Genomic DNA, 15,607 nt, shown 5'->3' with positions numbered 1-15,607 from the left:
GCTTGTCGTTGCTGTTTTTGTATCTCTATCAGGTTTTGTGTGGTTTTAGACTGGTATCCATGGTCTTTTGCCAGGTTTCTATGTATTGCAATTCTGGAAATCTGTCTACAACACTGGAACAATGCATAAAGACCCTTTAGATTAAAGCTGTGAATGCCAACTCACAAACCCATATAATTTTAAATTGCAGGCATTCATACATTTAATCCAAAAAGAGACCTCACACATTGTTCTTACGTTATAGACCAGCGCTGTCCAACTTATCATAGCCCACGGGCCATATTTTCTTCACCAAACATTTCGGGGGCCAAGAAGGTTGATAAATGAAAAGTCAGTTTATGTTAATTAAAAAAAATATTTTATTAATACTAAAAAGAAAACTTTAAAATATTCGTAATATATTAATGAGAACATTGTAACTGTAATTTTCACATAGTAAAATAATTTTAACATTAATAATAATAATTTAGTAACAAATTTATTCATAGTAAAATGTACTCGAGGGCCGTAAAAATAATTTGGCGGGCTGTATACGGCCCGCCAGTTAGACAGCCCTGTTATAGACTTTCAGAACTGCAATACAAAGAAATCCTAGCAAGAGATAATAGATACTACACTAAAACCATACAAAACTCAATAGAGAAATACAGGAACAGCAACCATAAGATGAAATGAAGGAATGAGATAGACAGCTTCAAACCAATCAGTTATGACATGTATTTGAAAGACATTCACAAGGAAGTCTCTAGGAGAACAAGCAGTCAAATTTATTAATGATGATATCCATCTATTTAATAAAATCCATCTCCTACAAAACAACAATGGTAAAGGTGACACTATGTCACTAGGAAGGTACACCATGCTGATAAAAGATTTAACAAGAAATATGTCAGCACTATATCTAGATCATTAAAAGGTCAAGGAATGTAAGACCACAATTGAAAAAAGGAAACATACAAGAGCATATGTAATAGACCCCAAGGTGTTATGTCAATTGAGAGGGAGCTTAGATTGTAACACCTGCCAATATAATCTGACATTAAAACACAATGAAGAACTCAAATCATACATTTCAGCATTGAATGGCAAATTGATAAACTTCAACGATCAGGTGATAAAGTTATATCCAATGAGCAAAAGTCACAGTACGAAGTCAAAATGACGCAGCATACATACCCAACCCCCTAAAGTAGACTGTATAATGACAACTTGAGTTCCTTGTATTTAGATTTAGTCCATTATAATAATGCCAAGTAAAAGCAGGTTTTTTTTCCCTTTTTTTAAAGCTCCAATCAGAACTTTCCACGATGCTTATGTAAGTATTTGATTAAATCAAATATGTACTTAAAATTCCATTTCAATTAATGCTTTTGTGTTCTAACTCTAAAAACCATTTAAACAAGCAAGTAATTTTTACTGGAGTAAGAGTTTTTGTGCAAGAAGTATTGATATTTTTATTGTAATAATAATAATAAATGCTATACTTACCTGAGGTAAGTAGAACTGCAGCACAAAAAAGCCCAATTTCAGTATCATTCAGTTGCAAATTATTAAAAGTTACGGCAAAGTTGAACAGTGTCGACACAAAATCATGCTACAAGAAATATTATTTGACTTTAATTATAATGTATTATGTTACGCATAACATAAAATCTGCTGTATCTTACGTCAAACATGAGTTCCATCTGTTGACGAGTTATGAAGCTTCCGTCACTGAATGTGACGGTGTTGTCGATGCTACTGATCATTCTGGATATATGAACCAACCAGATCTCGAAGAACCCCAATTTGATTAGGATGAGTTGGTCGTCCTGCGTCAGGTCAAGAAATCCGGGCACGCGTTTCGCAAACTCGACGACCCTCTGAATAGATGGAGTGAGAAGAACGGCAAAGTGTTGCCACATAACTATTTTCTGCTGTTCTAGACTGTCTGCCGTCATTGGCCCGCTGCAACTACTGTCAACTGTACCGGACTGATAGTCGTCTAGACTCTGTAGAATAAAACAGATCAAAATTATTTTTGTAGCATTAGGTTTCGAATCAGACTTGCTCAATTTAATAGTCTGACAAAATATTAAGTTAGAAACTGTGACATTAATTAAAAATGAATGCAAATTCAAACATGGTTTTATCAGCAGTCTTCACCAAATATTTAAATGCACTCTAAAAACTCAATTAATAGGACCTTTTTTCGAAATAATAATTCTTTTGTTGATCCTGAAGAGGGTTAGTAAAGCTAACCAAAAACGTTAGATTAAGTAAATAATTTAACCGCAGATGAAGGTTGTTTGAAGTAGTTGGTTGTAATAGGACTTAATGGTACAGATCCATCAAAATCACCAAATCCAACACCAAAGATCACCAAATCCAACACAAAGATCTATTTAGATCTTTGTGTTGGATTTGGTAATCTAGAATTTTGGAAAATTCAATTGCCACGAATAAAAAGCAATAAATCTCATAGAACTGAATATGACACACAATTATTCAGTGTTTTGTCAGTAAAAATACACTATATTGCATGAAGATTATTAAATTATATTATTAAACAAGAAGTAAAGAATAAATTAATATTTAGTGAAATCAGAAGTGCACATAGAATCTCAAGCAAAAAAATACTTCCGAGCAGTGTCATCGCTAAGCTACTTGAGCATCAATAGTTTGATGAACGGAGTATTACAATAAAACTTCATTAAGTAGCAGGTAGGGTTTCTCTAACAAGAAATCCCACAGATTTCTTAAAAGTTTGCTTTTTTCTTATTTTGTGTTAAGGTTAAAGAAATTTTGCAAATATAAAGTATAATTAACCCGTAAACTGTCAGAATGCATTTGTATTTATTAATTTTAAGCCTGCTTATTAGTTTTTTAAATTTTTGCTTGTTATGGCATGTCACAGATTGTCAATAAGCAATATGTATTTGTGGCAGGACTCTGAAAATTCTTTGTCAGAACCTGTAATATCTTGAATAATTGCACCGATGCTGTCTTAATTTTTAACCTTGCCCAGTAGCTTTGATTGCTGCATTACACCAGGTTGCGCAAATTGAGCAAAGATACAAATGAGTATGAAGTATGCAAGTATGACATTTTTCTTATAAACCTGATTATTAAAGTCAAACCAACTGCTGAATTATCAGGCTATAAGATGGCTGTATTTAATTAGCCATCTTATAGCCCAATAATTTGGCAGTTTGCACAATTGTCACCCTTTAATTGTGCACAGTTGCACTTCCTTTATATTGTGAATTTGTGTTGTAACTCAAGGTTTTTCCTATAATTGCCCATTATCCGTATACAGTCGACTCCGCATAAGTCGATACCCCAAGGGGAAGTGGAAATGTGTCGAGTTATCCGATGTGACGAATAAAGCAAAGTTGAAAAAAAAAAAAAATACAATTAGGAAAATACAGAAGTGTGTTATACAGTAGTATAGGCTTACAATACATTGTGTCCTCCATTTACAATTACTCTGTAGATGAAAAACTGAAAAATTCGTTTAGTGTTGTTTGTTTTGAGCACTTAACTGTCGCAACTTTCTTTTTCAATGATCATAAACACCTCAAAAACATCTTTGCAATTGTCAATTGTTGGCAAGTAACGTCTAAGGATTCGTAATGCCTCTAGCGTGAGAAAATGAAAAATTGAATTCTGGTAAGACGTTGATGTAGATTATATAATTTCTTTTTGTTTATCTGTTATCATTTTATACATAAAATGTTAAGGCATTTTTATTAATAAGTATATATATATTAAGAATATTAATATATTAATTATATATTAATAAATAAATAGACTCCCCCTCCTGAAAAAACGAGTTCACATTTTTTCAGGAAGGGGTGACGACTTATCAGTGTGTGGGACAGCAAAAGTATGTCGACTTATCCAGTAGTGACGAGTTAAACGGTGTCGAGTAAACCGGAGTTTTTTTAACATCAATGCCTATGTAAGTCAGCTGGGACCACAGAAAACTGACTACTCAACCGATGGTGTCGAGTTATCCGGGTGACGACTTATGCAGAGTCAACTGTATATATACAGTAGATCCCTATAACATGGGTTCATATAACACGGTGAAAAATTGCAATTGTGTTCGTATAACATGCCCATTTTTACTGATAACTATAATTTTTAATCTATTCTTCATATTTTTAAATTTATTAGTTATTTTTAAATATTCGTGTTTAATACATATGAGATTCATACTAACATTTATTTATAGATTATTTGGGAAGAGGTTAGATTAAAACAAAATTATCATTATTCAAATCAATTTTGTTAATTAAAAAAGACATTTTTATTAACATTATTCAATCTGTTTTACAGGAGCAGAATTTTTGATGATGATAATTGTCGTAGAAGCATGTGCAACAAATATTTCTGCAGTGTGCACACTGAATAAATGTAGATTTTTACAATATGATGATGATGATTTATGTATGTCACTGGAAAAACAAACATGATTAATGTTTAAAAACATTTCTCCATCATCAACTAATTTGGAGGAGAATCATTCATACTGTATTTACATTCGTATGTTGTAAAATATCAGAGTTTGATGTTGTTTTTTCCTATCTCCTTTGCAACTTCTGAAATTGTTGAAGAACCTTTGGCTGCAATTAGGTCTTGATTTTGAAGGATGCTTTCACAATATGTAAATTTTGTAATATTGTCATGCAATGATTCTTCTGTAGAACAAATTTCTATGCTATTGATGTTAGCATGAGATATCAAAGCCATCTTTTTGTTCTTTAGTAAATGAAGATGCAATTATAGATGCATTTGGGTTAAAAACAATGACTTCATTGGCAGAGTAAGTATTTACTGTACATAAAAATACACAAAATGTTTTGTTTTTAAATAAATATTGTTAGGAAGGATTTGTTAATTGCTTTTGACATTTACTTATTACATGACTTGTTACTTGAAACCATGGATTTTTTTTGTTTTATTACCCTGCTTATTGTGCATCTGTAGTTTTCTAAAAAAATAAATGAGTTTTTCTCTAACAGTAATATAAATTTAAAAATACCAAGAATTAAAAATTATAATTTTGTATTAAAAAAAAAATATATATATATATATACATCAATATCACCACGGTTCAAAACACCAACCTCACAATTATAAAACAGGCATGCCCCTACCAAGCCACTAGTCACTCTACAAATAATGTAAATTTTAAAGGTTTTAAGTGATTTGCAATTTTCTCCTTAAATTTGAGTACTGCACCTTACTACTTGGCACATGTCAGTCATTGGGGATGCACTATAACCTCACAAAGTTTGATCCCCCGGTAATCCCGATATAAGGGGACAGCATGACAAGTATTTGTGGTATTTAAGTTTGAGAAAGGGATATTCAATCACCATACTTACAACACTCGATGAGTACAATTTAAGGCACCCTGTAAGAAAACTATACAGGTTCATTTAATGGGTATAGTCCAACTAAGTCATAAAAACCTAGGTCTACCACATTGGCAAATGCATTTTGACACCCAAAATGTTCTCCCTGTTGAGTAAGGATAGTCAATGTTCCAGACTTAAAATCTGCAACTTATTTTTAATATAATCACATATATTGTCTTTCAGTTAGAGTATTAACTGCATTCACTTTAACATTCAAATTGTTTTCTCACATTAAAAATATAAATTATATGAGCTAACTTGACAAAAAACTGAATTTCACAAGAGCCTCTTCTATTTCAATCATACATTTTTATTTTTCTTTTATATCATCGTAAATCAACTGGCAAGTCAAAAAGTACGTTGTCAATATTATTTGTTGTAATTATAGCAATTTAATTTGGGTAAGTGACTGAAGAGGAGTTATTTTCATAAAACCTGGAAATTTTGTTACTTGAGGTACCAAAAAAACAAAATAATGTTTATATTGTTCTCAATCTGTTTAGTAAAATTGCTGTGCAATTTTACTAAACAGAAGACAATTAAATAAATAGATTTTATGTTAATTTAAAACTAAAGTGTTGTAAAAATATGCTTTAAGTTCTTCAATTACTGTAAACTTTTACAATTAATTAATATTAGTAATATACAGTAGTGTGGATTCAATTGGGTGTTGACCATGTATGTCTGACTAGACACACACACAAAACTGCTTCTGACCCGGTAAGTCAGTGTGTTAAAGACAGCATGTAAAATATTTCATTTTTTATGCAACAACACTGTGGCACCTGCTTGTAGACTAAACTTTACTTCAGGGTTAGTAGTGGATAGATCTAGCAATGCCATAGGAAAAATTGTGCTACCAAAAAACTATAGTTAATAGTAATTATCGACAGAGTAATACTAGTAACAACACAACATTTAATTAAATCACAACGGTTATACTACTACATGATTGGTTATGAACAATAATTCAAAAACCAAGAAAAAAGATTAAACGAATATTTTTCCACAGTTTTACAATTTGAATGCCAATCGGTCACATCTAGCAATGCTATGATACTCCTCAACTCCACCGAGTAATTGTTAATTTACACCCTTTTGAGCAACCAACATTGCAATTGCCACCTACCTCATTTAAGTAGTCTTGCAGACCTACAATATGCATTTCCCCAGTGGCAGTAACTCTAGTCCTAACAAATTCTGTAATATTTATTTACTGATGAATAAATTTGCTTAGTATTTTTTTTGACATTACTTGACTTATTTTGACATTTACTGGACAAGTGAGCCTCGACATTTTCACTAAAAAGATAGACGTATGGTAATATACTTTATGAGTTTTTTGCCTTTGTTTGAGAGTGCAAAACAGTGACATCACTCTAAACTAAGTAAAGTATCCAAAATAAACATAACTAAATAATTAGAAATTTCTTGAAAAATGTCTCTTAACAAATTTCAAATATTCAATATCAAATAAGTATCATCTGGAACTGGATATTTGTTACTTGGATCAAATATCCAGCTCCAGAAGATGTAGCAGTCAATATTCATTTGATACTAGATATTTGAAATTTGTTAGAAATTTTCAAGAAACTTCTAATTAAAGAATACCAATTCCCAATTCATAATAACTAAATAAAATAAGTAGTCAAGAACAAAATAAGGTTGGGTTCTTTCCCTCATAAGTACTATCATAGTACATGATCAGTAGGGATCGCACATTTACCAGTAAAGTGGCTAACTTTCAAAATGTTACAAGTAAATTACCGATAATTTTAAAATTTTGACTCCAAATGCAAAAATTAGTTCACTAGTGATGGTTCAATTTATGAGCACTAAACAATCTTTAGCACTAACATGGGGAGGGCACCTGGGAAATTCACTTTGGGATGAGACTTGGTATATAGGTAGTAATCCTTTAGGATGTTCAATCCTCAAAACAAGAAAGCGCAATGGCCAGCCAGTTTTAAGAAAAAGGACCTTTAAAAATTTGAGCTCAGCTTATGTACTAATAAGTTTCGCTAGGTCGGCAGCTGCTGAGCTGCTCAGTCGACATTGTTCTTGGCTACCGCCAAGTCGTTCAGGGTTCAAATCTCGGTCTCAATTAGCATTTTTTTTTTCTTTCTAAAAATTTTTTAAAATAAGTATTTTGAATATATATAAATATTAAAATTTTATTATAATAAATAATTTCATTTAAAAAATGTTTAACACATATTACATGTCATTTTAATTATAATAATACAAAATAATAAATAATAATAGTTATAAATAATTAGTTATGAAACAACAGTTTTCAATTTATTATTCTATTGTATCAAATTTCTCGAAGGTTACTACTCTTATTAATTCTCACCACTTAAAAATAAAAAGTATAAAACATGTCTTTTATATTCATCCTTTACTTCCATTTTAACAAAAATAAACAACTAAAATGTTTCCAATTCCAACAGTATTATATAAATGAGATCCAATTTAACACTTCAGTGTGAAAAGTATCACATTAGACTGACATTTTCAACAGCAAAACAAGATTTTTCTCAAGGTCATAAAAATGTGCATGGACTTATGGACTGACCTGATATTTGGAGTGTCAGTTTACTTTTGGATTTCGAAGAGATCATAGTGTTCCGTAATATATCACACCATAATACAAATAGTTTCAATATTTTACAGTAAAATGTCTGTGAATGAAGATACTATCAGTTTACCAACAGTTGATGATGATGATTATTAATACACTTATTAATTATTTTGTATTATTATAATTAAAATGACATGTAATGTGTGTTAAACATTTTTTTAATAAAATTATTTATTATAATAAAATTTTAATATTTATATATATTCAAAATACTTATTTTAAAAAATTTTTAGAAAGAAAAAAAAATGCTAATCGAGACTGAGATTTGAACCCTGAATGACTTGGCGGTAGCCAAGAACAATGTCGACTGAGCAGCTCAGCAGCTGCCGACCTAGCGAAACTTATTAGAAACTTATTAGTACATAAGCTGAGCTCAAATTTTTAAAGGCCTTTTTCTTAAAATTGGCTGGCCATTGCGCTTTCTTGTTTTGAGGATTGAACATCCTAAAGGAGTACTACCTATATACCAAGTCTCATCCCAAAGTGAATTTTCCAGGTCGTGCCCTCCCCTTGTAAGACCAACCAGATTCCCTTTTATTCTATTTCAAACTGAAAAAGTTTGGTTACTCAGAAAAATAGACAATGCTTTAGTTGTTAAGATTAAAAAGTGGCCAGTGCAAGTGCTAACATTCAATAAACTTAATCCATTTTTTCAACTGAAATAGTTATTGCACTCTAGACATTATGAGTTAATACTGTAAATGAATTGCAAACTGTCTGGCACTGCCATAATACAACAGTTTAAAAATTGTATACAACTGTAAAGTAATAATTTAAGATGTGAATGACAAACTCCTTTTATGATTTAAATAAAAGCATTTGATATTTGTCTTTAGTAAATGTAAATATACATGACAGTGTATAGACATACTTGGCTTCAAAAAGTAATTACATGTATAGCTATTCTTTTTTTTAACCAAATTTACTGGTAAAAAATATTAAATTACCAGCACATTTATCAATATATTTCTTTTACCTGATTACCAGTAAACCAATTTACCAATGGTACTACAATCCTTAATGATTTATAATTGATGTCCTACATGGAGCTGTAATTAGGGTGTGTGTTGTTACATTAAGTTTACTCTATGTACAGTACAAAAACTGCACAACATTCACTGCAACAATATTGCCATCATTTTTGTACCAAAAATTTTGTAGCAATTTCTTTTTAATTTTCACACCTTCTTTCCTATTTATATCATCATTTAGTGAAATCTTAGCATGTTCATGTGAAAACTTCCAGTCTAGTAGCAAGATCAGTCTACAAAGCTACATTGCCACAGTTCTCTCTAAGGCTAGCAATAGCTCAATTATGTAGTAAATTTTTAAAATTGTGCATGCAGAACTATGAAATTATGTGAAAAAAAATTAATTAAAAAAGTGACTTACAAAAACTGCTGGTTTACGAACAAGCCCTCTTGTTTTTTCTTCTGTGTAGGCACAGTTGGTATGATGGGCATGAGATATTGTTAAAATTATGTCGTACATGGCTAGCTGTTTGTTTTCTATCTCACGAGCCGACTGGTCCGCTTCAGCTTGAGTCACACGTGTTTCTTCGTTCCTTTCTCGTGAACGTTTCGGCACTCTACCATACCTAACAGCTAGAAGAAAAGTAAATTGTACAATTAGTATAAATATACAGTTTTCAAACTAATTTCTAATTATTTCTCTAAATTCCATAGTATTTTTCTTTGCTACACAACCAATTTTTGATATGTCCAAGTTTACAAAAACAAGCTACTTTTAGTTGTAGAGAAACAGGTGTTGTGCTAGATTGCTATTTGAATTGTTAAACACAAGATCATGTTATTAACTCAACCACTTGGCTTTTTGACTCCACCTTTATTTAGTTGATACAGTAACTAATTTTACACGTTTCAGGCTTTTTGCCCCTCATCAGTCAACTAAAACAAGAATAGGATATACAACATTAAAATTACTTTTACAAATAAATTGTGCAAACAATTTAAATAACTTAAAGAAGAAATTCATTCTAGAAGGATACCCAAGTCGACTTATAAATACATGGGAAAAAAAAATAAAAAATAATATCCAACAAAAAACAGATCAGTAAAGTAAAAAACCCTGATTATAAAATATACAAGTTTTCCATACATAAAAGGATTATACAAAGAAATAAGTAACGAAATGAAGAAAATAAATATAAAATTAGCACCAACATACAAAAACTAAAATCTCGAATAACAAGTAAAAGAAATAAAGAAAAATCAAAAGAAAATATAGAAGAAATAAAAAATGTAGTCTACCAAATCCCATGCACTTGTGAAACTCAAAATACTTATATTGGTGAAACAAAATGAAAATTAAAAATACGTATTAAAGAACACATAGCAGATATGAAATACCGTAGAATGCAATCAGTTTTTCATGATCACTGCCTTATAAATAATTGCAACATTGACAAAAACAACATAAAAATTCTATTTAAAGAAAAAGACACGTATAATAGAAAATTCAAAGAAAGCTTACACTAATAAACTCAAAAAATTCCATAAACAAAAATCTAAGTATAAACATAAATAAAAACTGGTTGAATATATTATAGTTTAATTTTTCTGTCAAAATACCACCAGAGGGCTTTGATTCATCTCAAAACCACTCTACGTGATTATACAAATGTTGAGTGTAACGAACAATAAGAAATATCACTTCATTCCGCAACGTCCAATTATACCAAACAATTAAGAAGAAATTTACCTGAAAAAACTTTATAGTGAACTGAACGAGCCTAGAAAATACACATTCATTGTCTCTGATAAGAGAATAGAATACAACCAACTGTAAGTTTTTGTTCTACTTTGTGTATTTTGATACATCGTTTTATATGTTGTTTTACCATTTTAAACAGATATAAAAGAATTTTATAATGGTTCTATAACCACCTTATTCTTCAAGTTTGTGATGCACAGACTTAAGCGTGTACAAGTGCCATATCGGGGACAAAAAACTGGTACGTGTAAAATGTGTATGTGTATTTTAAATTATTTGTGCAATTTATTTGTAAAAGTAATTTTAATGTTGTATATCCTATTCTTGTTTTAGTTGACTGATGAGGAGCAAAAAGCCTGAAATGTGTAAAATTAGTTACTGTATCAACTAAATAAAGGTGGAGTCAAAAAGCCAAGTGGTTGAGTTAATAACACTATCTTGTGTTTAACAATTCAAAAAGCTACTTTTAGTTTCAAATGGCTAATGGTATTTTTTTTTTTAAATTAAGAATCTGAAGGAACTAAGTTGCCTGCCTTTCCATCCGTTTTTGGTTATTTTTACCCAATTTTTCGATTCAGGTAACTACTTTAAAATCATATATTTAAAAAATATTATACAGTGTATATATAAGGGTACCAGAAGTTAGTTAATCATATTTTGTATGCTCAAAGCACACTTGTAAATATAAATCATGACCTGAATCTGTAAAAGCATTGTAATTTGCATATCAAACACAGGATCTTGCTTTGAACAGATGACAATTAGTTTTTACAATGATTCACTGACTTCTGAACCACCCTATAAATTAAGAAGACAAATCTTTGAAACAGAGAAAAGTAACATTGATGGAAATGCTGCTATTGCAGTGTTCATGGCACTTTTGCATTCAAAAGTGTCATTTATTATGTATAATTCTGGAAACAGACAAATAATGACCATGAGTAACTTTACAAATATTTTAAAACCACTTAAGCATGATTGCCTACAAAGAAGACCTGCATTTGGGGCCAACTGTGCAATTCCAAAATAATAAGACCCATGTAGTCCTAGAGTCAAATGTATGCTAAAATGTTCTTAATGCAATATTGTTAACAGCTTTTAGCTTTGAAGAAGTCAAACAAATTTACACTAAAGAAAAATCCAAATAAAAGCTTCTAACAAGAAATTTGGAAACAGTTTTACATTGAGATGTAAATGTGCCTGGTTGCAAAAATTTGCTGTTTTAAATATCTAAAAGCCATTTATTGTTACATCAGTTAACTTTACAGATACTGACTGTGCAATCAAACACAAATGAAAGGCACCTATGCACACCACGGCCTAAGCTAAAACACTGAAGAGATCCCCTCAAAAATTATTGGAAAAATTTTAGATGAAACGTCTAACTCATGTTTTATCTACTTATATATATATATATATTGCATATCCAATACCATTCAGAACTTTAATGAGTTCATTGTCATCATATGTCAAGAGTTGTCAAATGCTACCAATGCTACCCTTGGCATAGTCTGTATACAAATTTTGGTGTCAATCTGCCTATTGATTACAGCTGCATAGGGCTTGGAATAGGGAAACTAATTATTGCCAACAATCCAAATGTCAAGTGCCACAATAAACTCTGGGAAATGTACTGTTAGCTACCTTATAGTAGTTTTATAAAAACTGATGCCATGTTTGAAGACAACCCAGAGGTCTGTTCTTAATCCGAATGTTGTTGGGATGATTGAAGTGCCAATTATGAGCCAAACCAACATGTGTAAATACCATAAAGGAGCCAATAAGTGAACAAGGCAACCTTTAAACACTGTAATCTACCATTAAGTTTTTGCAGGTTATTTAAAGATTAGCTCATTCATTTTGGTTCTCATTTTGCTAGCCAACATCTGCATTGGAGCTCAGAATGGCAAAATAACAAAGAATCCTAGAACTGATAGAATATACAGTCAAACCTGTTTTTATGCGGGGGATAGGGACCGCATTAAAAAAAAACCTCACGAAACTTCACGAATGGCTGTAAATAATAGTTTTCGCAACACAATTAAAAAATATTTTTTTTATGCGGTCAACAGGGACCACATAAAAAAGTCTCACATAGAAAATAACTCAAAACCGCACGAAATAGAATTTATTGACAACAGATGTCAGCACTTGACTGCATCGTCTGGTCCGTCGTCTGTTTTACATATTTTTGTCCAGGTGGTGTTTTGTTGACTTAAAAAGTAAATTATTTCATTTTTCGCATATTCATGCAATAATATTACTATAATAAGTGCATTTATGCTATAATAAGTTTATTTAGCTATAATAAGTCAACGTAAGACATGACGAATTGCACGAGACTAGTCGCCAACTATACCGCACAAATTAAAAATTCGCATTAAAAAAAATCGCACATAAAAAGAGCGCATAAAAACAGGTTTGACTGTATTATTCAAAGATTACCATTATAAAAGCACAAGATAGATGTGGATTATTAATGTTAGTTGAATTACTTTTGTTAATTATTACTGGAAATTCATGGAAATTATTGTTATATTACTATCCTATTATACAAAGTCAGAACCTAATGAACAAATAAAAGTAATTTTATAAATATAGGTCAAAGGTTGACATGCTTTAGAATTGTGAACAAATAAAATGAAGGGAATGCATGAAATTTATTGATGCATAATTTCTTAAAAATTCCAATTTATAATTTTAACTTATTGACAACAGTGTATAACAATAAGATGCCATAATACTATACAATGCTTGCCCACCATTCTAAATGCATTTGTAACTCAGAAAGTAGGAGCATACAAGGCATACAGCAACAATGTTTGCTGCTTACGATATCATATTTCTTACAATCACAGATATCCTTCTTTATATGCAGTTTCGATTGGTGAAAATTTTGGTTAATGCAAGTCCATTCTGTGGTAAGTTCAATACTAGCAGTTGGACAGAGCTTTGAGCTACAAATGTTAAACCGATCTCTTCTCTCTATTCCTGCTCAATGTTAGCAGGGTAAGAAATACCTTACTTTTCTGAGTGCAGTGCTGTTACTCAGATACTTCAATTTCTATTTTCACATTTAGTGTAATTTCCATTTTAATTCTCTGGCCTTTGGAGAAAACACACAGGCATGGACTGTGTAGATGACACTTGATAAATATTTTGGCAATTTTAGAAAATTTTTACTACATTTTTTTTTTTTGCTACTTTAGTGGTTGGTCTAAACCAGTGTTTCTCAAAATGGGAGATAATGCCCCCTTGTGGGCAGTGAGTAAATCTAGGGGCGCTAGAGGCAGGGTACTGAAGGGTGACCAAAGGAAAAAGTTGGGGTCACTGACAGCTGTTTCCTTTCCTCTGTTAAACAGATAAGAGAAAACATTGCATTTAATGGTTTCCAGATGTATGGTAAGGGCACAAAGTGTGAGATTAATAGAAAAGTTTTCCTAAGAATATTTCCAATCCTCTCTCACCCAAGAGAAAATGGATTAAGGGTGTTGGGTATAACTTTATGGAACAAAGGGGGCAGTGATTGAAAAAGTTTGGGAATCACTGGTCTAAACTCTCCATAATTGATGTTTAACTTTATTTTCTAATTTGTTTTGATTTGTTCAGATTTGCAACTATAGAATACTTTGTCTAAAATTTTCAATTAAGTGTTCAATAAATGTTTAAAATTTGACTTGGACCGTATTTTTAATATTTTTATTCTGTCCAAGCAAACACAAATGTAAAAATCATTCCACACTACCACTTAATAAACGGATTTATTTCCTACTGATTGTCAATTATATACGTTCCACTATATATGGTATACTCATGGAATCAATTAACCACAAAAGATTATCTGTATTGTACAGTACCTCACATAGACAATGTACAAAATAAGTTCACAGATTGGATTTTGCACAAAATCTCCCAAAGGAAAGTAGTGGGAAGATTTGTATCTTCTTCAATCCTGAATTAATATCAGCCTTCTGTACTTTCCATTAACATTTCCGATACTCTACAAATTGAAATTGTTTCACTGAGATTCCAATTCATAGAGTATCTTTGTAAAAAGCAACATTGCAAACTTTTATTTCAACTAACCTATAACTGAAAATTAGCTAATATGACACCAAACACAAAATGTGACAAATTGTACGACAAACTCATTCAACAATTTACAAACCAAACACATGGCTTCTGTTTGCCAACTATGCACAAACATTTTGTTGTCATTTGCAATTTCTCAACAGATGCAGCGAGTGCATGCTACAGTTAACGATTCAAACAAAGACACCTGTCAAATTCATCACATCATTGTGTTTATAATTAATTACTTTATACTAGAACTAAATGTTCCCTGCTGCTAGAGCAAGTCTATAGAATAAAATGCTACAATGCATTCCTCGTTTAGTTAACAGATTTGGGTCGACAATTAATAATTTGTTTTGATCATCATTATGCAGAACATGACAGATGGATTTATTAGGGCATCAGAAGTGCCAACTACTGGAGCTTCACTAATATTGTTAACAAGGTTTTGACAACTGAAAAATGCATAGGGTGGCATTTGATAACCAAGCAATATTTTAGTTATATTTGATAGACCAAAGTAAAATTATGACTACAAGACAAGAATAATTAGTAATGACTAATTATAGAAATGGTTGCATTTGCATTAGATTATTTTGACAAACATTCGAGAATGTGGCATGTTTCCGAAAGAGATTAGATTTAAACACAGATAAATACAGTCTTCCAAAAAGAACGCTGCCATTTAAAATTACTGTAATTACGTTAATTACTACCCAAGCAGTGTGTGTTGTACACCAATCGAAAG

The 15,607-nt window shown here is 31.2% G+C and overlaps 1 protein-coding gene across 2 annotated transcripts in view; it reads right to left on the bottom strand.

Moving 5' to 3' along the window:
* The window catches only part of Eip78C (Ecdysone-induced protein 78C), a 116,635-nt gene that overhangs the window by 17,298 nt on the left and 83,730 nt on the right, over window positions 1–15,607 (bottom strand). For both annotated transcript variants that reach the window (XM_067265391.1, XM_067265390.1), the window contains exons 4-6: window positions 9,445–9,656; window positions 1,668–1,991; window positions 1,489–1,594 (exon numbers count right to left, since the gene is read on the bottom strand). In XM_067265391.1, coding sequence (XP_067121492.1) covers window positions 1,489–1,594; window positions 1,668–1,991; window positions 9,445–9,656 — 642 coding nt within the window. The remainder of the gene's footprint in view (window positions 1–1,488; window positions 1,595–1,667; window positions 1,992–9,444; window positions 9,657–15,607) is intronic.

The sequence above is a fragment of the Centruroides vittatus genome, unplaced genomic scaffold, assembly GCF_030686945.1.
Source record: "Centruroides vittatus isolate TY-2023 unplaced genomic scaffold, ASM3068694v2 contig_221, whole genome shotgun sequence".
In the NCBI taxonomy this organism is placed as follows: domain Eukaryota; kingdom Metazoa; phylum Arthropoda; class Arachnida; order Scorpiones; family Buthidae; genus Centruroides; species Centruroides vittatus.
Note: the sequence above shows the minus strand (reverse complement) of the source record. Positions and strands in the feature narration are given on the sequence as shown.